The 22,857-nt window shown below is 40.2% G+C and overlaps 1 protein-coding gene and 1 long non-coding RNA gene across 3 annotated transcripts in view; both read right to left on the bottom strand.

The window, feature by feature from the left end:
* Nucleotides 1-8,832: 8,832 nt before the first annotated feature.
* LOC306662839 lies at nucleotides 8,833-17,359 on the bottom strand. The gene is made up of 3 exons (XR_013764277.1): nucleotides 17,116-17,359; nucleotides 12,419-12,524; nucleotides 8,833-9,153 (listed from the first exon to the last, which is right to left on the bottom strand). It is a non-coding gene; the product is annotated as an uncharacterized lncRNA (long non-coding RNA).
* Nucleotides 17,360-18,672: 1,313 nt separating this feature from the next.
* The window catches only part of NDUFA9 (NADH:ubiquinone oxidoreductase subunit A9), a 29,805-nt gene continuing 25,620 nt past the window's right edge, over nucleotides 18,673-22,857 (bottom strand). For both annotated transcript variants that reach the window (XM_079143005.1, XM_079143004.1), the window contains exons 10-11: nucleotides 22,736-22,802; nucleotides 18,673-20,256 (exon numbers count right to left, since the gene is read on the bottom strand). In XM_079143005.1, coding sequence (XP_078999131.1) covers nucleotides 20,086-20,256; nucleotides 22,736-22,802 — 238 coding nt within the window. In that variant the 3' untranslated portion in view covers nucleotides 18,673-20,085. The remainder of the gene's footprint in view (nucleotides 20,257-22,735; nucleotides 22,803-22,857) is intronic.

The following is a 22,857-nucleotide window of genomic DNA, read 5'->3' as shown; positions in this document are numbered from 1 at the left end:
TCTTGTAGGTGTGTCACATGCGCAACTTGACAGAGTAATAGCAAAACTGCTATCCTTTGAAAGTGTTGCTACACCCAACTGTAAACTGGGAGCCTGTAACCCTGTTAATTTTATTATTCTTGACCATGAAGACTCAGGATGGAAAACAGGCCACAGAATTGGCACAGATATAGCTGGATGAGGTACTGTCCCAGGAACCACGTTATACATCAAAAGGGTCACAACTTCATTTAAGTATCCCTCCACCAGATCTTTCATTCCTTTCATGAGGAAATGGAGAAAATTCCACCTCCTATCTCCATCAGAACTAGACACCTATTCCTAATTTGGCAGAGACTATAGTTCAATCTCTGAACATCTCTTCTTGCTGTGCTATGTGTGTTGTAGACCAATATGAAGGATCAATGGCCATGGAAGGCTAAAGAGCTAGACCTCCCCACAACCCAGGAGCCCTATAACAAAACAACATCTCCCTCTTCAACCACTGGGTTTGGTTCCTCAAAACTCAATTATTGGAAAATACTGTCTTGCCCAAGAGGGAAAACGGCTTAATATCACAGTCAAGACTCTAACACATCTGGGTCAAAAATTCCCCAGTAGCGGGGATCCTTAAATCATACACAATCAAATCCCCACCCCCTATCAAATTTGTCTAACCTCAAACAGGCCTGGGACAATGCTGCCATAGAAATCAAATGTCAAGCACCAGGTGGACTGTACTGGATATGTGGAAGGGCTGCCTAAGCTAACCTGCCCGATTCTGGTTCAGATCTTGATCTTGTGTACTGGGGAAAATTCACCCCTCCTTTTTTCTCCTTCCATGAGCCAGGAGGAGCAATTGGGAGGCCCAGAATAGGAAGATCAAGGGGCCCAAAGAGAGTGGCAAGCCCTGGCAATTCGTGACTGGAAAGAGGACAAATGGCCCCCTGAGCAGATAATTCACTATTATGGTCCAGCCACCTAGGCAGAGGATGGGTCCTGGGGGTATCAAACTCCCATCGACATGTTAAATTGCATCATTAGGCTACAGACTCTTGTTGAAATTATAATTAACATGAGTGCAAAAGCCTTCCATCTATTGGCCAAACAAAATACTCAAATATGCAATACTATCTGTCAAAACCACTTGCTTTTAGACTACTTGCTTGCTTCTGAAGGTGGGGGTATGTGGGAAATTTAATCTGAGCAACTGTCGCTTACAAATTGATGATGAAGGCAAAGTCATAGAAGAAATCACAGATTGTATGAGAAAGATTGTCCAAGGCCTGGCCCAGTCCAGACCTGGAAAGGTTGGAATCCCAGAGAACTATTTGGAGGATGGTTTTTAACTTTTGGGGGATTCAAAACTCTCATAAGTATTTTGGTTTTAATTCTGGGGGCCTGCCTATTCCAACCCTACTTGCTGTCCCTTCTTATAAGATCTGTCTCCAATCTAATGGAGGCTATGGTTGAAAGGGAAACAGTCACACATGTTATGATATTATGGAAATATAAGCTGTTAAATCAGAATGATACTCTTTGATCTTAAAGGGATCTGAGCATCAAAGGGGGGAATGTGGTAAGATTTCTTCCAGGACAGAAAAGGGACGTGCGCATGCACCATCAATAACTGCGCATGCACCTTCAGTAACCATGTGCACATGCACCCTGAAACAAAGAGAAGACAGCAGAGCATACTCTGTACAGGCCCAGCTCTGCTGTAAATCTGCCTTGACTCTGCCATAATCTTATGTGCAACAATGTTGCAAATCTGTTAAAATTTTATAGTATAAAATACCCAACCAAGGAACCACCATTTGACCCAGCTATCCCACTCCTTGGCCTATACCCAAAGGACTCAAAATCAGCATACTACAGAGATACAGCCACAACAATGTTCATAGCTGCTCAATTCACAGTAGCCAGATTGTGGAACCAACCTAGATGCCCCTCAAGAATAATAAAATTATGAATAATAAAGAATAATAAAATTATGGCATTTGCAGGCAAATGGATGAAATTGGAGAATATCATGCTAAGTGAGATATGCCAATCTCAAAAAACCAAAGGACGAATGATCTCACTGATAAGCGGATGATGACACATATAGGGGGTGGGAAGGGGGCAAGAATGGAGGAAAGAGGGACTCTATAGAGGGATAAGAGGGGGAGGGGAGGGGGGAGAAAAAAAATAACAGAATGAATCAAAAACTATTACCCTAGGTAAATGTATGATTACACTAATGGTATGCCTCTACTTCATGTACAAACAGAGAAACAAGATGTATCCCATTTGTTTACAATAAAAATGAATTAAAAAAAAAAAAACTTTGGGAAAAAAAATAAAATACCCAACCAAAATGTATGTTACCATATAGGGAAGACAAAGAAAACTTACTTACATGTAATGGAGGGGGTGGTATACAAGACAATGCCTGCTGCACTCGGTGGTCTTTGGATGTAAACCCACTGAGCCCGAGCCAGCACTAATAAAATCCTGCCCTGCTAAACACCCCCAGTGCCCTGAGTGTCTGAGAATCCCACCACAGTGAGCTTGTTTTTCTCACTACCAATCCCAGGCCAAGTCTGTACTGCCAATCTTTCCCTTTAGATCAGGCAGTAAGAGACTGAAGGATCAACATCCATAAGTCAGCCTCAAGCAGCCAGGAAGACAGAGACCTCTTCCTTTTTTTCCCCTTAAGAATAAGGAGGATAATATCTCTCACAGGGGAATTAGGAACCAGAACCAGGGACAAAATGACAAATTATAGAGCCTTAACCTATTGCTTTAAGTCTTCCTACACCCATCCTTATATATAATGTGCCTTTTCTCACCCACCTGGTGTTAATCAAATCAACCATAAGCAACAGGTGTAGGTGACTCCAGGAGATTATCTCAAGCTCTTGGGCCTTTTTTTGCCTCTGAATGCTGGAATACCAGCATGATTATTTAATATCGTCTTCATTGCACACACATAAACATATGTACTCTTGTACACTTATACATACATATATATACACATCTATGCACACATGTGCACATAAGTACACAAATACAAACTATATATAGTATTTATACTATATAATATATATTACTGTATTTTTTAGGCAAAAATGGGACTATATTCAAATACACTTTTGAAACTTGTGTTTTTTCCATTTAAAATATCCATTCTCCATGTCATTCACATGTAACAGCATTGCCCCTTTGGTTGGTGGTTTAATGTTCCACTGTGGGATGAAGAATTTTTTTTAGAGTCAAATAAATCCCTTCTCTCCAGACCTTTGTGCTCTTCCCCTCCCCCATATTTTTGGGGGGTGATACTTGGGATAGAACCCAGGACCTCGCTAGGCAAGCACTTCACCCCTGAGCTATAGCCCTGGCCTGTTTCCTATTATTTTAATCATGACATGGAATTCTGCAATAAACACATATCCTGGCACATGTTTTTCCTAGAAGTGGAATTGTTGGGCAAACAATGCATGTCATAATTTGTTACCCACTTGTTAGGAAGAACTCGACACAGGCAGTGCCATTTCGAAACATCCTCCATCTTAGAACAAGAGTCACAGTCTGACTCAGCCTGATCTAAACCCCAGCCAATACTTCATGATGCAAAGAAATCCCAGATAACAATTCATCATCATACAAAAAAAAAGCAACTTGCTGTCTGGAACTGGAATCCTGAAAACACCTGATTCCACACGGAACAGTGACCACCTCCAAGAATGGAGGTGATAACCACTAGGACCCTTCCCTTACAACCCCCTCACAACGGCCTAACCACAAAAGTTCCTGCACCCTTCATGCCCCATATCTACCCCCGGCTGTAAGTGGAAGACAGGTTCCAATCTCCACTGGCCCCCACCACAGGTTTGTTCCAAATAACCTGTGTCACTGTTGAGCTGCCTCTCCTCTCTTTATTTCCTTCACTCAGTTCTTTTCTTACACCACTACAATTTTTTTCACTCTTGGGTCTTAACTCAAAATCTCACTGAAATATTTCACTCACAGCTTTAATTTACAGTCTTCACCTGCTAAACGTCTTTTCTTACTATCCCACTCTCGCAATGTATGAAATGTGCCTCTTCTTACCCTCCTAGCCTGAACCAAAGGTGTGGGATGGTGTTAATTGATACTAACAGAGCCTCTCCCACCAGAAATTCAAAGAAATTATCATAAAATACCAGACCCTTTCCCACTCACAGTCACTGCATAAATAGCTGCTCATTTTTTTCTTCCTTGGGGAAGGGGACAACACTGATTTCTCTCTCAATCCACATTGTTTCCCTTCTGCTCAGGGTGAAGCCTCCTCCCCTCTTCTCTTTCTCTGACTCAACCTTGGCCTGTATATTTGTCTTTGTTCAACTCAGACTCCATTTCTACTCCATTTCTAGCCTCAGTCTGTCTCACATGGCTCAGACTTAGGCCGCCCAGACAAAACGATAAAGTATGTCATGTCCTCCTCCACCTCCCACTGCTCATGGGAAAACTGCTGGACGAAAAACCTGGACCAGGTCCTGCTGCTGCCATTTACTCTCTGACACTTGGCACATTGCCACTGTCCCATAAGATTAAGTATTTACTTCACAGGGGTGCTGTGAAAATAAGGACATATGAGGAGCACTCAGTTGAATTTAGGTCAGTATGTCACAGGAGAGTAGGGAACTGAAGCCCCAAGCCTCAGTTCTCATGCCTCCATGAAAGGAAACTTAGAGTCAGATACAAAAAGTCAAGCAAGATAATTTTATTACGAGTGAAAATAAAGTGAAACTCAGGAACTCTCTCAAGAGAGAAAGGGGGTTGACTCTGAGCAGAAAACAATAAAGGAAATGCCACATCCAAATGTATTACTGTTTGATGTTAATCAGAACTGGTTTCCACCTTCTGCAGTCCTCACCAGATGTTTTTCTCCTCCTTCGTGTCAAGTGGGGGATTTTCAACCCTCCCTGGTCCTTTCCAGAACTCTCATGCTAACTATCCTATTCAAGGAACACACATCAATTCTATGTGAATGCAGGTGCTGGGGATACAGTTTAATGGTGACGAGTTCTGCTCCTTCTAATGTTGAAGTTTGAACACTAGAGAAACACGCCACGGGGAGCATATTAAGCAGGTTTTATTTAAAGGTAATAATACAGACTTCTCCTGGTAGGAAGAAGGGGGGCCATGGCTGATGTTCTTAAGTCCCCAGAAGTGAGTGCACCCTCCATCTTTTATAGGTTAAAGTCTCTTGTTCTCCAGTTCTTTCCCCCCTTATCTCTTCTACCTGCCTAAGTGACTAGGCCTGGTTTTGCATTAAGTGAGAAGCCATGGGCAGGGGGAGGGCCAAGGTGATTCAGGCAGGTAAGGGCCCAGGGGGCATTAATTAGCAGCTCCTTGCTTGCAGTCCTTGATAAAGGCAGGTAAATTTGGTAATCAATGGGCTCGGAGATCCTTGACATTCCATTCTTCCAGGAGCAGTCTCCAACTTCCAGAGGCAAATGGCTTCATGGCTTCATTTCCTCGATTTGACCCGATCCCCTATTTCAACACGAACTACCTGTCCTATATTCTGGCTTCACTAGGGTCAATGACTAGGAAGACTTCATCTTAATGCACCTGCTGAAATAAGTTGAGAAACCTATGACCATAAATCCTGACTTTACAATGACCTCAGGAGACCCTTGATTTTTCCTTTTAATGTATTTCTTAATTGGCTCCCTTTGTTTTTATCTGTTTATTCTCAGGGTTAGTACACCTGTTGTTTTTCTACAAGACACCTGATTATTCATTAAAGGCAATTTAAAGAAACCCCATGACCCTGCTATATTATTGACTCACATTCCACTGTTCATTACTAACTACCACCTAACAATAATGCCAGAATTTATTGATTATCAATAAATTCACAAACCACATTACTTTCATCAGTTTCAATTCCCCAAATATTCATTGTCTACTTGGTAGTCATAAGCCAGACAGTCATAGATTATTTTATTCCAATCTTAACTACTAATCTCTATAATACTCAAATCACACATAACAGTTTACACAGTGTTATATACCACAGAAAGGCTAAGAAAGGGTTAAGGTAGTCATATGGCTTTAGGAGGCTGCACTGTGAGCAAAGGCAGGAAGCAGATAGAAATGCAAAAGAGTCACAGTGAGATAAGAATGTGGGGATACAGAGAAAGATATACAGAGTCTCAAAAAAGAAGCAGCCATGAGCTGTTGGAAAGAAACACCCATTAATCATTTGGAAAGCAAAACAAGCAATTCATAAGCAACCCACTCACCCTTGGCCCATGTCCTTGCCCACAAAAAAAAAGTAACAGGATACAAAGGCAGTGTGCAAGTGCTAGAAAAACCCACGTGAGATTGTGTTAACTCTATCCCAGTTTTACCTCTGGTCCATTCACTAGCTACTGTCCCTTTATACATATTAACTGTAAGTGTGAAAGGACAGGAAGCAGACCTCAACGGATTCAGAGAAGCCTTTATTTATTCCTTCCTCTTCTCGGGCACTGTTGGGGCCCATTTTCCAGATGGGAAAATGGCTGTCAGTTACAGAGGGGATTTTGGTTTTATGGGGTACAATGAGGAGGATGTAATCATGGGAAGCTGTGTAAGTGCAGTTTTGACCATCAGGTTAAAACCAGACCCTGAGTACTCAGATCTTGCCCATGGTTATTTAGGACTAATTTGCCATAGGGGAAGTTCAAGGTTTAGGACTGGGCACCTTAATCCACCCCTTTCTCCCAGGGCCCATTGTTATCAGAATGCACTGGGAGAGGGTTAATATTTGACCAGTTTCCCCTCCCTTCTCCTGAGCCACACCATCCCTCCATTTTTCTTGGGGAGCTGTCTTATAGGAATATTATTTTCCATAACCCTTCTTTAACTCCAAGACCAAGAGGTCACTGTCTCTCACAATGTGTCATCTCAAGATGACCCACTTTCTCCCTTGAATGTGTATTGCTCACTTTCCTGAATCAGTATTTGTGCTTCTCCTGACACATGCTGAGATTCCTTTCCATCACAAATGTCAAGGGTCCTACTTGTCCAGAGTCTAAGTGTCCCTCTCCAGGACAATTGCAGGTGGTAAAATAAGATTATGCACTCTGCAGAGCAATCAGAGTGCAGAACTTATCAGAGTGCCAGAGTCCACTTAGCAGGCAGTTTCAAAGTGAACAACATCAAGCAGGGAGATGGTGCTGAGCTGAAGCCCAGGGACAGAGAGTGGAGGTCATTCCCTGGTGACCCTGTGACATGTTCACAGATGGTCTGATGATGGGTGGGTGTGTGCTGCTGCAACCAGTCTTGGGGTACTACTCCTTTTATGGGTCTTGGGTGAGGGAGTTGCTTCATTTGGAGTTCTGGCGTGTTTGATAATCTCATGGACCTGATTTTTTGAATACGGGGTTGATATGCTCATGCATTCATGTGCTTCTGATTTAATTTGGTAAGTTCACAGGTGGTTATTATTAGCATGATTAATTTATTTATTTATCAGTTTGTGCCTCATGGTTGGCTAGGCAAATGGTGGTTGTTTACTTGTACAACAAAGGTGCGAAGTTGTTCTACCTTGGCACTTATACTCAGAATGTAGGAACTCAAGGCAAACTGCTGTTTCATAAAAAGGACTAACTCAGGGTTACACACTACAACTGTTCTATTCATCATGGAGTGACAGTATGGTACAGCCTGCTCTCCACATCTGACAACCAGTGAGTTCTCTTTAACACATATTAGTGCTTTCATTAGTTGCCAATATTTTTAAATAAAGAGGTTTCACACATTCACAAAAATTATATTTTCAGCTTCCCTGGAACAACTGGAGATCTGGTGATACTGATCAACATCCCCTATAGCAAGCAGGTGTGAGCTGCCTTGTTCACCGTCCCTTTTGTTTCAGAGTAATTTTGAAATGGAGGTAAAAATTGTGACTCTCAAGTAGACATAAAAATAAACACATATCAAATATATGTTGTTCAACTCTTTGATGAGGATCAAGGTGAGTTTTACAACAATTGTCAAAAAAAAAAAAAAAAAAAAAAAAAAAAATCCAAAGATCAGCAACACTGAAATAAATGTGCCCATGGAGGGAAAACTGGGAAGGGAAGTTAGCTAAATCTCCACTAGACAAAACTGATTCACATCTCTACAGACAAGAACTATTTTGTACTGCTACCGGTTGTCTGTATCTTAGAGTTGTAAAATCACTTCCATAGACTCAGAATCAGATACCAGGAAGGTTGTATTTTCATCTGGAGTCTAGACCCCAAGCAATGCACAGTTTTCCCCCTATACTTATAGTTTCTATTGTCCTAGTTATGAACTGCCTGGTCCTAGTTATGAACTGAATGGATTTGTTTTCCCTATCTAGATGCTACAAAGCTGTCACTTCTCTTGTTTTTCTCCAATTATAAAAAGTGGAGGTTGGTCTGGATCATCTAAATTCTCTTAAAAATCCTTCATTCTGTTGCAGAGCTGGGGGATTCTGGGAAACTAAGGCAGCACAAAGACACCATCTGAAGACACCCAGAAAGCACTCCGGATGCCAGAACTCACACAAGAGATTTTATTAAGTCTTTTATTAATAAAAGAGATTTTATTAATTTTTATTAATTTTATTTTATTAAGAGTGTCTCCTTACAGGGTGTGTGTGTGTGTGTGTGTGTGTGTGAGAGAGAGAGAGAGAGACAGACAGACAGACACAGAGAGAGAGAGAGAGAGAGAGAGAGAGACACAGAGAGAGAGAGAGAGAAAGAGAGAGAGGAGGAGGAGGAAGAGGGAAGAGAGAGAGAAAGAGAAAGAAAGAGTGAGAGAGGAGGAGAGAGACAGACAGAGAGTGTGAGTGAAAAAGGGAGCAAGAATGAGGAGGAGAGAGAGAGAGAAAATGGTGGGGGAGCCAATCTTAAGTAGTGGAATTTCGCTGGCTAATAACAATGGACCAATGACTGACTTAGAAGTTTGTGGGCTAACAATCTGAACCAATGACTGACTAGGAGGTTCACGGGCTAACAATCTGGGCTGTAAAGTGGTGTCGGGGAGGCAGAATAATGGTGGCAGCAAAATAGCAGATATGATGCCAATATTCCTCCTTTTTTGTTTTTGTAGATACCGGGGGTGGGACAATGGTCTTTCTTCTGTAGCTTCTTCCTGCTGGTTAGGGGGCAAAGAGTCTCATTCCTGTAAAAAAAAAAAAAAAAAAAAAAAGAGGATTAGGGAAGGGTTTAGGTGGGAGCAGAGTTTTTGGAGTCAGAGGTGTCAATAGTGAATCACAGGTTCACAGGTCTCAGCTTTGGGTGTAAGGGGCTGATAGTCTTGAAGGAGAAGCAGTTGATTGGCTGATTGGTTGGTGAACTTGTGTGTGTCCACCAGCTCTGGAACTTGTGTATCTGATCTTGTAGGAACTTCTGTAGGCAATTTAGCAGGCATGGGCCTGTTTAGAAATATCTGTAGACCTCAAAACAACCAAACATTTCTGACTCTGGTAGTTTCTCTTGATGGTTATCAGGCACTCCTGCCTAAGATTCTCTTTAATAACCTCCACTCTTATTTATTCTTGGGATTAACATAAGTATACACCTTAAGTTATGTTTAACTATTGTTTCTTCTTTTAAATGCCCAGGAATGGCTATGTTTTGGTTTTAACTGTTTTGCTAGGTATTCAAGATCGAGCTGGTCAAATTGACTTTGTTCTTATATGTTGTTAAGCGTCAGGTGAGTTCCCACAGGGGTTCATGGGGAACTTGAGAGCAGCTTAGAGAAGTTCTCCCATTCCCTGGGTTCAGGCTGACTCACAGGGCAAGAGGCAAATCTTGACCCTTTTGTGTTCTTAAACTTGAACTTAAATATCCAGCAAGCCAGTCTCACCAGTCATAAAGTAAGAGTTCTGGACTTTAACTCTAATGTTTATGACTTTACAGCCATTTATCACCTTTTATTTAATTGGGGTCTATATTATCTGTTCGATAGGTGATGGATTATTATCTCAAATTATATTTAAGTTGTTTTTTCTTGAAATAGTACTTCTGTAAAACATTAATCAGGCAACAGTTATAGAGTTTACAAGGAAAATACAAAAAGAAATTAACAGTAAAAACATATTTAGTTTGTATAATAGCTATCTTGAATTTTGGCTGAGCTATACATTATATTCCCTGTTTGAGGTCTCAGTCATTCTTCAACAAAAACCAATCTTTTGAATATAACTTTAAATGAGCTGAAGTCTGGCTTACTTTGGAGCCACTGTGACATGTAGTAAGGTGCGAGGCAGAACCTTATCTCAGGTAAGATGGTGCTCTTCACAAATCGTAGGTAAAGTGTTCTAGTTCTGAAGCTGATCTTTGCCTCTTTCTTAAATGTCATTTTAAGAAGTTTACATGTATTGTTTCCTGAGTCTATGTGAATGTTAGTTAACACAATGACATTACATCCAAAATATAAATCAAGGAAAGACTGAGAGAACTTTGAACTTTCCTTTTGTGTGGCAAAGTGGCAAAATGCTTTCATGTTTCAGGATATTAACCTTTAAACAAATAAGACTCTAACAGGTCCTGTTATAGAACATTAAGTGATATAAATAAATCCCCAATACTATTCTTATTGACACAAAGAGGGGCAAGAGTGAAGAGAAGAACATAGTGACAGCGGCAGCAGCAAGAGGCAGAAACACCCTATGGTGGATATTGGCCAGGGAGGAGGGGGCATGGTCAAGGCAGCTCAGGTCCTGATGAGGGGAGAGCCAGCAGGCAATAACCATGGACCCCAACCTGGGTTTCATCTCAGAAAAAGACTTTCCTACCCAGAAACATTTTCTTCTCCCTTCTACTAAATATATTTTTATACCTAGAACCTTTTATTTTTCTTTCCTATATGTTGACCCCTTTTTGTTCACATTCTGAAACAACTCTTACAAAATTTCTGAATTTAGATAAATTACTCCTTTTTAATAAGATGAAATATTTTGTTATATACAGTACTCTAATTGAAACACAGTTGAAATTTTTGGATCCCTTTGTATATAGAATTGTACCTGTTAGGACAAGTCTTAGTTAGTATCCATGTTTTTAGTGATGACACAAAGAAATTTTAAACCCCTTTTATTTACCAATCTATGAAAACACCAATAATGTTTAAGTATGTTACTCCATGGAATTTAAGGAGTTAAGAGTACTTGATGTTATTTAACAGCATTTTAACTTTTTAAATTAATCACTTGTCTCTAACAAACACATTTGAGTAATCCCATACATGTCAAATCTAATTTACTCATTTTATTGTAAAAAAAAAACAAGATATCAGACAAGTATATAGAACAGTATCTGCCATCTCTTTCCTGTTGAAGAAAAGTTCTAGAAACAATTGATATTAGACATTTTATAGATATCAACATTTTATTAATTTGACCACCTTGAGACTTGTGAGGCAAGTAATCTTAAAGACATTTACCTTCATTTGTTTACCCAATTTTAAATTGAACATTTTAAAAATCATGTGAATTAAAGGTATCTGGATCCATTTTTTTAAATTTTAATTTTATGAGTGCTATATTTGGATGCACACAGATAGACAGACAACAGGATATACACATAACACAAAAGTTGTAGCCTTTTATAGGTGAATCTACATTGCAATGTAACTGATGTTCAAAAATAACTTGAGTTGAATAAAAATAGAACTGATCAAAAAACCATTAACCTAGGTATGTAGGATCAAAATTGTGAGTTCCAAAAATATAGCATTTAAGAAAAACAAAATGAATCCTAGAAGAAAAAATTATAATGGCCATTGATTATTTTATTAAAATAGCATGAGAGCAAGAGAAAGAGAAAGACAGAGAGAAGGAGAGAGAGAGAGAGAGAGAGAGAGAGTGTTTGGGTTTGCCGGAAGAGCAAAGATAATGTAGGGAAATCTCTTTCCATTTCCCTGGGTACTCTCAGAAATTAAACAGATCCCTAAAAATGTTGGGATCTAAAGTGTCATTGGGTTTGAGGTCCCGGGTGAGGCAGAGGGACTCTTAAATTAACTAAGAGGCAACCCAGGATGGTCTGGGTGGGGACTGAGAGGGAGCTGCCCATTGTGAGAGAGGAATTGGTGAATATAGAGGCAAGGTGTCCCTCAGCCCCCAGGGAATCATCCGAGCCAAGGACAAATTATCCAGGGAGTCGTCACTACCACTAGATAAGTGTCCAGGCTAAGCCTGTAGGGGTACCTGGGTACCTGGGGCTTTCGTAGAGACGAAATGTCATAGAGAGAACCCAGGACCGGAGTAGGTCTCGCAAGAGGCAGTCCTCTCAGAAAGAGTCTCTGTCAGCCAGGAGCTCTTCCCCAGCAGTCAGCATAGGGATTCAGCTGTAGTTGCAAGAACCATGGTTGGGGGTTCCCACAACCTGCAGAGAGCCTTGGGGTCACTTCCCAGGTAACCAAAGCCAGGGGAGAAGCCACTTACCTAATGAGGCCGGTGTCTGGATGTGGAGAGTGTCCAGGTGAATGGAAGGTGAGACCAGCACCTGGGGCGGGGGTGGGTCTGGGGCAACAGATGGAATTCCACTTGCCTAAGTGGCGGTAAAAGAGCCCATCTGAGTCATGGCACCAATGAAAGCACCCAGAAAACACTCCAGATGTGGGAACTCATGCAAGAGATTTTATTTAGCGGACAGGCAGAGTATCTCCCTGCAGGGTGTGTGAAAGAGAGTGAGAGAGGAGAAGGAGGAGGAGGAGGAGGAGACAGAGCTAGAGAGAGAGAGAAAGAGAGAGCAAGAATGAGGAGAGAGAGAGAGAAAATGGCGGGGGAGCTATTAAGTAGTGGAATTTCACTGGCTAATAACAATAGACCAATGTCTGACTAGGAGGTTCATGGGGTTAACAATCTGGGTTGTAAAGTGGTGTGGGGGAGGCAGAATAATGGCAGCAGCAAAATAGCAGATCTGATGCCAATACCATCCCCCTTCCAAATCCTGATTCTGAGAAAGGAGAAAAGGGAATACTTTCAAGGGAGAAAATGGGTCCTCTCCAAGAAGAGAGAGACAGCTTATCTCTCCTTCACTCCAGTTTTATCAGGGATCCCAGAGAAGTTTCCAGAGAGTCCAATCTAGGTCTACCTCTTGACTTTTGACTGACAGCAGGATGACATCAGACTTTCAAGTTCCCACTGCCATGACAACTCTAGGTCACTTTGGTTCATGTTGTTGGCTGGTTCTAATTTGATTCTTAACCATAAATTCTGATTTACAGTTAAGAGGAATTATCCTTATCTCCTTAAATTCTGAGATCTGGTCTGTGAAAAGGGTCACAAAATTCTCCTCCCTTCAGGATAGTTTGGATTCCTCTTAATAACTTTATTTCAGGCCTGCATTTCTCCTGCATAAAATCAGTAGTTGGCTGAGGAATGTGATATATCCTGTTCACTTAGGTCAGGCAGGGTTGTAGGTAAATTGCTTCTTCGAAAAGAAAGCATGTGGGTATCAGCACAGTAGGCCCATTTTATAGAACAATTCCCTTAACTTTGTGACCCACCACTCCCATTTATCTGTCCTCTTTCAGTTCCAGTTTCTTACTACTGCTTCCATCCAATTCCCTACCCACACTACCTCCATATTAATCAGTCATTCAGGTCATCACCAGTGAGGTGTACTGTTAGAAAGTAGCTAGCAATAAGCAGTGAAATGCACGGCAAGGTCACAAGTGTTCTTTAAATCACTTTAGGGTCTTCTTTAAACTACTTTCAAAGTGGATGAGAAAGCAAAGGGTTAATTAATGTGGAAAAGGGGCAATTTGTAGAAAATAAACAAGCAAAAGGAGCTAATTGGAAAATATGTCAAAAGTATTAATGGGATGAACTCTTGACAGGATCCACTGAGGTTGGTGTGAAGGTAGGAATTACGGCTATAGGTATCTCCACTTGTCTGGGAAGGAAAATTCCTTTGGTAATGCAGGCACTCTAAGATAATTTCTGACAGGCTACTGAACCCAGTGCCCATATTAACATGGGATTGTCTTACAGATGAAGCTCCCTACATAGGATGGCCTCCATGACAGTTCTGGAGAGGACCAACTAAGGTCAAAAACTCCACTATCCAACATGACAGAAGAGCTGAACACCCGGTTGGTGAAGGTTGCTAAAGTGGTCCCCAGTTCTCCTGGTAAACATCAAATAGTAATAAATTTGGAGACAGCATAATCTCCTTTGTCATTCTGTCTTTTGAGAATGCTCTCTGCTTGAGCCTCACTTTGCTTTTACCGTACTTTCATCTCACTTTCATTCACAATAAAGTTCTCTTGCATGACTTTTGGTGTCTGACTTTAAATTTTCTTTTGTCCGAATACAAGAACCAAGGTTTGGAATTTCAGCTCCCCACTCTTCCATGATGTAACTACTTACATTTGTGTGGAAATGTTAATGGGTGCTGTTTTATTAATATGACACTTTCTCCTCAACATCTACTCCTACAGATTCAATTACCTTCCCAAATCATCATCACTTTCCCAAAAGCACCCCAGGATCAGCTTTAAACATCTTTTGCTAAGAAGGCCAGTCTTCTGTCCACCAAGACCCTTGCCCCATAAGACTGCCCTTTTCCCCTTAACCTCTTCTAGTCCTTGGCCCCATTTCTGTTGGAGAAGAAGGATCTCAGTTGGTAAGTTGGGGAGGTAGATAAAGGAAAACACAGAAAAGTAGTAGTAACAAAGAATAAACTTGCACTTTTAATTACTCAGGGGAGGTTTTGTTTAATATGTTGTCATATTACTGTTACCATCTTCCCATATCCTGGTGTTTGAGGCTAATTGCCTGTTTGTGCTCGGGATTCTGTTCCTTACACTTACTCCAGAGGCAAGCACCCTGATGGTGGCACTCCGTATCAGTATCATTTCTTGCTCACATCAAGAAACTTAATCCTTCAAATCCTCCTAACCAAGACAGCTATAAGTCTTAGCATTCCCTTCCATCTGACCAAACTGCCTAAAGTTCTTCTTGACATTAGGCCCCAACATCCCATTTTTTATATAGCCTTTTTTGGGGAAAATTAGTAATTATACATTCTTTCTTTGCCTCTTTGAAATATAAATCTTTTCCCAGCTTCTTGACAGTTTTACAACCCAACAATGTCTTTCTCAAGGACCTAGGAGCCCTCCTTCATGGTAGAATCATTAAAAGAAACAGCATCCTTATCTCCCAACTTCCATGGGTAAGATAAGGCACCTAACTCTGGTGCACACTTGGCTCCCATCTGCAGAACAACTTCTGTTATAAAGAGCAGTTTATTTGTCCTTAGGATAAAGTCACTCAGATAGCCTGTTACCTCCCTTGACCCTTATAGAATTCATGTGGACTTATGTCCTCCAGGTCTTTTCTTTCCAACTTCTTCCTGGTCTTTGTATTCTACTATAATAGTCCCTTTGCTTCCCTTGTAATAATTTTTTCAAATAAGTCTCTTCTCACTCAATCTGGGTTTATCTTTTAACATCCTCAAACTTTACAATTGAGAGCTCTTATCCTCATTCTCTCTTGGGTCTTTCCTTCACAGGGAAGGTTTTTTTCAAATATGCCCTCCACTTCACCCTCACTCCATGACCTTCTTGAATGTAAATCTGACAATGTATTTCTCCTGAGCTAAATTCTTAACTCTTTCCTGGAATAAGCCATTCGTTTGGTTTGGTTTAGTTTGGGTTTTTGGTACTTGGGTTTGAACCCAGGAGCTCTTGACTGCTGGGCCAAATCCCTATCCCTTTTTTATTTTTTATTTTGAGACAGGGTCTTGCTAAGTTGCTTAGGGCCTAGCTAAGTTGTGCTGAGGCTGGCTTTGAACTTGTGATCCTCCTGCCTCAGCCTCCTGAGTTGCTGCAATTATAGGTATGTGCCACCATGCCTGGCAAGCCATCAGATAGATCCAGGTCAGAAAACTCAGTTATTTACTATTGGGTAGGTAATTTACCTACCTGAATTGTGGCTTCTTTTCAATACCCTGTCTCTGCCATCTTGGTGTCCCTGAATTCCTACCTAACATTTTGTTATACTAACAGGAATGGACTAAGACAGTTAATAAAGGTCTTCAACCTCAAAAGACTTAAAATTTAAGTATAGAGAATGTAGTAATTCAAACTCTTATTTATAGTTTATGTAAAATCTAGGGATGATCTGTGAAAATTGGTATTTAAAGTATTTGTAATAACTAAGAATTTTGCATTTCAGAATCTAACATTCAGTGATTCTGATATGTATACTTAACTTAGATTTTTATTAAGTTGAAATGCATGAGAATTTTAGTAAGTTTACAAATACCATCATGATTGCCAGACTTTACAATCACTACCTATAGAGCTAATTTATCAATCTTACTAGAATTTTTGAGTACTTGACAAAGTTCTGTGTATTAGCTGCAAAGCTTTAAAAAGAATTAAATTTGAAAGTGCAGTTTAAAACATCCAAAGAAATTTAAGTAGTTCAATTACAAGAACTAAATGCTAAGTCCACTAGATTTATAAATAATTAAATTGTGGGTTAAATTTAAAACCTTAAAAATTTGATTTATTGCTGGATGAAGTGGTGCATGCCCATCATCCCAGCAGCTCAGAAGGCTGAGACAGGAGGACTGCAAGTTCAAAGTCAGCTTCAGCAATTCAGTGAGGCCCTAAGCAACTTGGTGAGACCCTGTCTCAATAAAATATAAAAAAGGACTATGGATGTGGCTCAGTGATAAAGTGCCTCTGGGTTCAATCCCTAGTACCAAACAAAATATTAGTTTTATTACTTCAATAAATTACATAATTTGAAAAATTCTGTACTGATTAATTGCCCTCATGGAAACCTAAAAATCTGTATGAGATGCAATGACTTGATATCACTTTTCTGCCATTAAACTAAGAATTCATTGAGCAATAGAAGTGCTATCTTCCTACTTGTTACCTAGAATGAGAATGGCCACTCATGATATCAGCAGCTAATATTTATTGAGTACTAAGGGCCAGGCACTGTGATAGTACTTTATAATCTCAAGAACTCCTCACCACGACCCATTTACAGTTGAGGGAGAGAACAGCAATGACCCAGAAAGTTTCAAAAATTCCCAAGTTCACACAGAGTGTTGGACTACTGGGCTTAGCTCCAGGTTCTCAGACTTCAGGGTTACACTTTCCCTTAACCCTTACCTTGTTGGTTGAATAGATGAAATTTCTTAGTAGTGGGACTTGTGTCATTTGATCTGAGATGACAACATGCAATGCTAGATATGAATTGTTCCAAGCAGACAGGTTAGGGATCCGGGATCCAGGTGGAGATTCCTGGACAATGTGAGAAAAATTAAAAAGCTGTGTCTTCCTTAAAAGACAGAAGACATGAAGTTTCTGCAGGAAAGAAGGGTGGAGGAGGAGGAGGTTCAGCTTCAATTGAAATGATTAGGAAAGCCTTGTTCACATTTTATTTGTGGAGATCCCGGGAACATTTCTTTCAGAGTCTGTTAGCTGTGTGGCATTTTGATTTGGAGCTGAGATATAATGCTGGATAGCGCAAACTAACCAAAATATGGTTTTTCAGGGGCAAAGGAAATGAAAGAGAAATCTTTGGCATCAGTCTAAAGAAGTATGAGAGGATAAGTATGGCTGGACAAATAATCCAGACCAAATAATAGTGTAAGAGAGACTAACTGGCCTTGAAGTGAAACCAAGCAAAACAACAAATCGTTTGACCGTTGTATTAATTTATGGCAAATTATGAATAGCAGGTCCATACTGTCAATCTACCCATCTGTAGTTAGCATCCAGATACAAAGATGCCGTAGTTGTCTTTTGCATTCTGAATCTCAAATGTGTAATGATTGAAAAATCACTGAGAATCAGAATTAAAGTGGGAAGATTGGAAACTGGCGTATGCCATGGGCCTATCTGACAACAAAGCCAAAGAGAATATTATGTGCTCAGCTGGACAACTGGAGGGTAGGCAGGACTACTTAACTCTGGTGAAATGGCTTCAGACTTTTAAACCATCTTGCCTAATTTCAACCAAGTCTCAAGACAAGAGTATAGTATAATGCCTTTCAAAGATTTCCATGGGGTAGATCATAGCCCTAGCTCCAAAAGGAGTGGTATAAGCACCTTGGAAATCTGTGTGTGCAATATTTGATTAGTACAATGATTGAAGAGCCCTGTAGGCATTCAGTAGGAGTGATCTGGAAATGGTATATGTACCATGGTGTCAGAATATGAAAATGAAGAACTGAAACATATCTTAAATGATTTTCAAAACTAATCGATAGTCATTCCAACTTAGAATCTGTTTTACAGGTATAAATAATCTTTGCGTATTGGTTTAATATATTCTTTGTTTTTTAAGAGTGTAAATTCTATGTAAATCTAGGGAGGATTATATTTTGTTTTGTTCTGAACTTTGCAAGAAGTCATTTGCTACTCAGAAGTTGATCTTACTTTCAAATAGCAATGCAAGTTATTACAGGCAGTGGTACATGCCTTGTAATCCCAGGAACTTGGGAGGTTGTTATAGGAGGATCCCAAGCTTAAAGCTATCCTCAGCACCTTAGAAAGATGCTGCCTCAAAATAAAAAATAAAGGCCTAGGGTTCAGTAGTAAAATGCCCCTACCCCTCTGGGTTCAATCCCCAATACCAGAAAAAAAGAAAACAAATATGTAGTATCGTAAATTATGACATAAAAAAAAGAGAAATAGCACTGCTAGAAAGATGTAAGTACTCTGTACATTATAGAATTACTATTTATTTCAAATCAAAATCTGCCCATCTGTGCCTATTGATCAGTTTATGGCCAACAGAATTATCTAAAATAAAAAGAGATATCTATTCTGAAGAAAAATATATAAAGTTGGAGTTGAGCTCCTTTCCCTAGTATGGTGATTCTCACATAGTAGTGTGCATAACAATAAAAATAAAATTTCAGGGATTCTGACTCAGTAGGCCTGGGGTGGAGCTGAAAATCAACCTGGATTAATAACAGGAAGTACACTGATCTCTGTAGGACCTCTGCTGGACAGTAGTGCTGTTCACATTTTAAAGTGCACATAGACTTCCCAGGAGCCTGGTTAAAATGCATATTCAGATTCAACAGGTCTGGAATAAGGCCTAGGAGTCTTCACTTCTAATGAACTCCCAGGTGATACTGATGCTACTGATCCACGGACCATGCCCTTGCCTACTTAAGGACAAAAATATTCTGGAACATGCAGAGAGAACAGATGGAAAACTCACCTTCAACATTCATGTACCTTCCTCTATAAATTACTATAACTGGACAGGGTTTTTTACTGGCCTTCCTGGCATACAGATCAGGGAGATGAAATCCAGTGAATAGTGACAAACCTTGGGGTCCCTTAGGATGATGACGGACTGACTTTGCCAGAAATCATGGAAGTTTGTAACCATACTGTACTGAAGGATTTGCCAACACTAAACCAATCATTCATTTGGATCTTGGCTGCAATATTAACAAATTATGAAAAAGTTCTAATTTGTAAGAGTTGACATCGCTGACAATAGGCTGAGGCATCTCTTTGCATGGGAAAGAATCTGTTTATACCCAAGTGTCTGGAATAATATAAAGGTGTTCCTAACAGCATGGGTGGGGACCTCAGCACAGATCCCAGATGACCATAGAGCTACAAAAGAGTTTGAGAATCCATGTCTACAGACAAGACTGTTAAATATATGTACTGCTGATTTTTAACATATAAACACCTTTAAAATAAACTTGTAAAATAGCATGAATAAATTCAGATTCCTCATGGGACTACATATTTTCCTAAAACTAAAAGTCAGTTATATATCCTCTGAGATCATCAATATTTTGGCAATAAAGAGGGAATCAAGTTTTCTAAAACATATGCTAAAAGTGGCTCGACAGGGAAATTTGAACCCTTCAACATTTCAGAGAATAAATAATATCTATGTCATTGTTATATATATTTTTAAAAAATTATACTCAAGTTCTAAATGGCCGGAATTTCTTATTTTATAAATCAAGAAAGAAAACACTGCAGAATTTACTCTTGGACATTTAATAGAAGGATCTTAATCACTATGTACAGGATCCTCTAAAGAATGTAGGTTGCTGGGTAAACCAAATGACATCAGAAATCAAGGCTGCTCAGGGGGCACTAATAGTTGACAGTTTTGGCGGGCTTCACATCCTCAATTTCAGAAGACAGCCAGCGATAAGTGCGATGACGCCGCAGCACCTCAATGGCCTTGAGTTCCAGTGGAGCTGCTTCAATACCAAGGTCTTCTAAGCCAGGCAGATGAGGCAATGTCAAGTCTGTGATGTGCATCTTTGAATAAACAAAGGACCATGCTGAAAATTAGCCAAGAACTCAAAGTGCTACCCTAGCAAACAGTCCAACATTAAGCTGGCCTGAGTCTCATTACTGAGACTCAAATATTTTCAAAGAACACAAGGCAATTTTTTTGATTATTGGAACTTACTAAAAGTAGAACACAGAAAGAGGACTTATGCTGAAAAAAAAGGAAGATCACCAAATATTAGATAAAAGTACTCAGCGCTACACACAACATGGGACATTGGCAATGGACCTGGTCTACATACAGATGTAAACAGAACTAAATCTAGTGCTTGGAAGCACCAGTCATCACATTAGACAGGTGGTTTAACAGGAAGGCTCAGGAATAAAATTGGAGGTAAAGCAGAGCACATCCACTCCCCAGTTCTCCCTTGTGCAAGTTCTGAGCTAGGGTCCTATGCTTCAGTTTTAACTTTCAAATCAAGGAGATCATGAAGAATTTGTTCTTTGCCCATTAAGAGATAACCCATTAAACTTTTTTGCTCCAACTATACTCACCTGGTTGATCAATGCTCACTGTAAAGTTAAATACCAAACCCATCTCATTTAGGAAATGAGAATGAACTGGGAAGTGCCAGCTCATCCCAAAGCCCTGAAATTGAACCAGTCTTCATCTAAATCAGCATCAATCCCTCATCCTACCCACCCCCACCCAAGTGCTGAGTGCTGTAAGGCAGTCTCCAAACTAAATCCCAAATCCCTCTGTCCACTGTATCAACATCTTCTCAACTGTCAACTTAAGAGCCATGTTAGTGTCAATCAGGTCTCTTGCCCAGGGTTTCAACATAGAAGGGACATCACAGAAATGACCTCAACTTTCCAGATAGAGCCCTCAAAGGGGAGAATGAGCTGCCTATTCACATCTGTTTCCTGATGATATTTTCTCATCTTCTCTACACTTTAGCTTCTAGGTAACATTCAGACAACAATTTAGCTGCTTCTTGTCAATGCAAGGTCTGCAGCATTTCTAAGGTAGACCTGGTATAGGATTTTTATTTTATTTAGCATCCTCCCTACAAGCACTTGCACACATAGTGGGCAAATGATCAATGAGTTAGATGAGTGCAGGAGACAGGAGAGTCAGGGTTTTGGAGTTCAGCACACTGCAGGACAAAAGTGGTGGCAACAATAGCAAGAGCTAGATAAAAGAGGAAAAAATGATGTCTGATGGATTAGGGTTGGTAGAGGACAGACAATTATACACTCTGCTTTTCTGTAAGTTGTAAGCTTCCAATATGATTACAAACATTTTCATAATAAAAAGAGGGGGACTAAAGGAGGAGTGCTAGATCTGGCATCTACTTTGAGAGTTGCTGAGGGTCTAGTTCTGTGAGACCCAGTATAATAAGTCACTCATTAAAATTAAATAAAATTCAAATTTTATTTCTGTGATCACAGCAGCCACACTATTAGGTGCTCAACAGCCACATGTAGTCAATGGCTCCACATTAGTACAAAGACAGAACATTCCCATCATGCAACAAGTTCTACTAGTTAGTGCTCATTTAAATCTAGAATTTGGGAAAGGAATCAAGGGGGTTACTAGATTTTTGGCATAAGCACTGGAAAGTAGCACTATTATTAAAACAGGTTTGCAGTTCTATTTATGGAATTATGCTTCAGAAAATTAATACAAATTGTTAGATGTAAGACTCAAGCTCAGGGGGGTAATTTGGGACTAAAGATAAAATTGCAGCCATGACCTTAAAAAGTCAGTAGCTGGAACCTGAGATGAGGTGAACAACATTTACAAAATGAATAAAGATAGAAAAGAAAGGCACAAGGACAGAGCCTGTGGGTGTCCCATCACACAGAAATCAGGAAGCGTGTGAGGGCAGGTGAAGCAGAAAGGAAGCCCTGAAAGCAACTCAGAGAGAGAACAAAAAGCAAGAGACAAAATACAGATGGAAAGATAAGTTTCCAAATGGAGAGAAGGGTACCCTCTGATAAATGCTGTTCACAGATGGAGTGAGATGAATTCAGAGAACTGACTACTGGATTTGATGGTGTGGTGATCATGAGTGCCCTTGGAAAGAGCAGGTTTAGGGCAGAGAAGAGAATAAAATCTGAAAAGGCTAAAATGATGATTAAGAAGCTATGAAGAGGACGTAGAGAGGGCTCTTTGAGCCTAGGGGGTAAAATGACAAACAGGAAAGTGATTAAAAAGGACATGTGAGGTTTTGGCCTTTAATAAGCAGTGGGGTATTAGTCATGTCCATATGCTGCTGATGGGAAGGATTCAATGAGAAAGAAAAACTGATAGTATCAAAGAGAGGATAATGGAGCAAGATGAGAATGAATGCACTTTCATGCATGAGTAGAGGGGCTGACCTTAGCCAGGCCGAGTATCATACAGGAGTATAGTAATGTTCCCAGCGGGCCAACAAAAGTAAATTTCACTTGCCCATCTCTACAGCTCTCAGCCCAGCATGTGCCTGGGAAGACTTACCCGTTCCACTTTATCCCTCGTTGTCCAAGGCTCAAATGGGTTTATTTCAAAGAGTCTTGCTATCAATCTGGAAAAAGGAATATATATGGCACATGTGATAAGCAGCATCTCTATGCCTAAGA

Source organism: Sciurus vulgaris, assembly GCF_902686455.1.
Source record: "Sciurus vulgaris genome assembly, chromosome: 5".
Taxonomy (NCBI): Eukaryota; Metazoa; Chordata; class Mammalia; order Rodentia; family Sciuridae; genus Sciurus; species Sciurus vulgaris.
The sequence above is the reverse complement of the archived record's forward strand: the minus strand, read 5'-3'. Positions and strand labels throughout refer to the sequence as shown.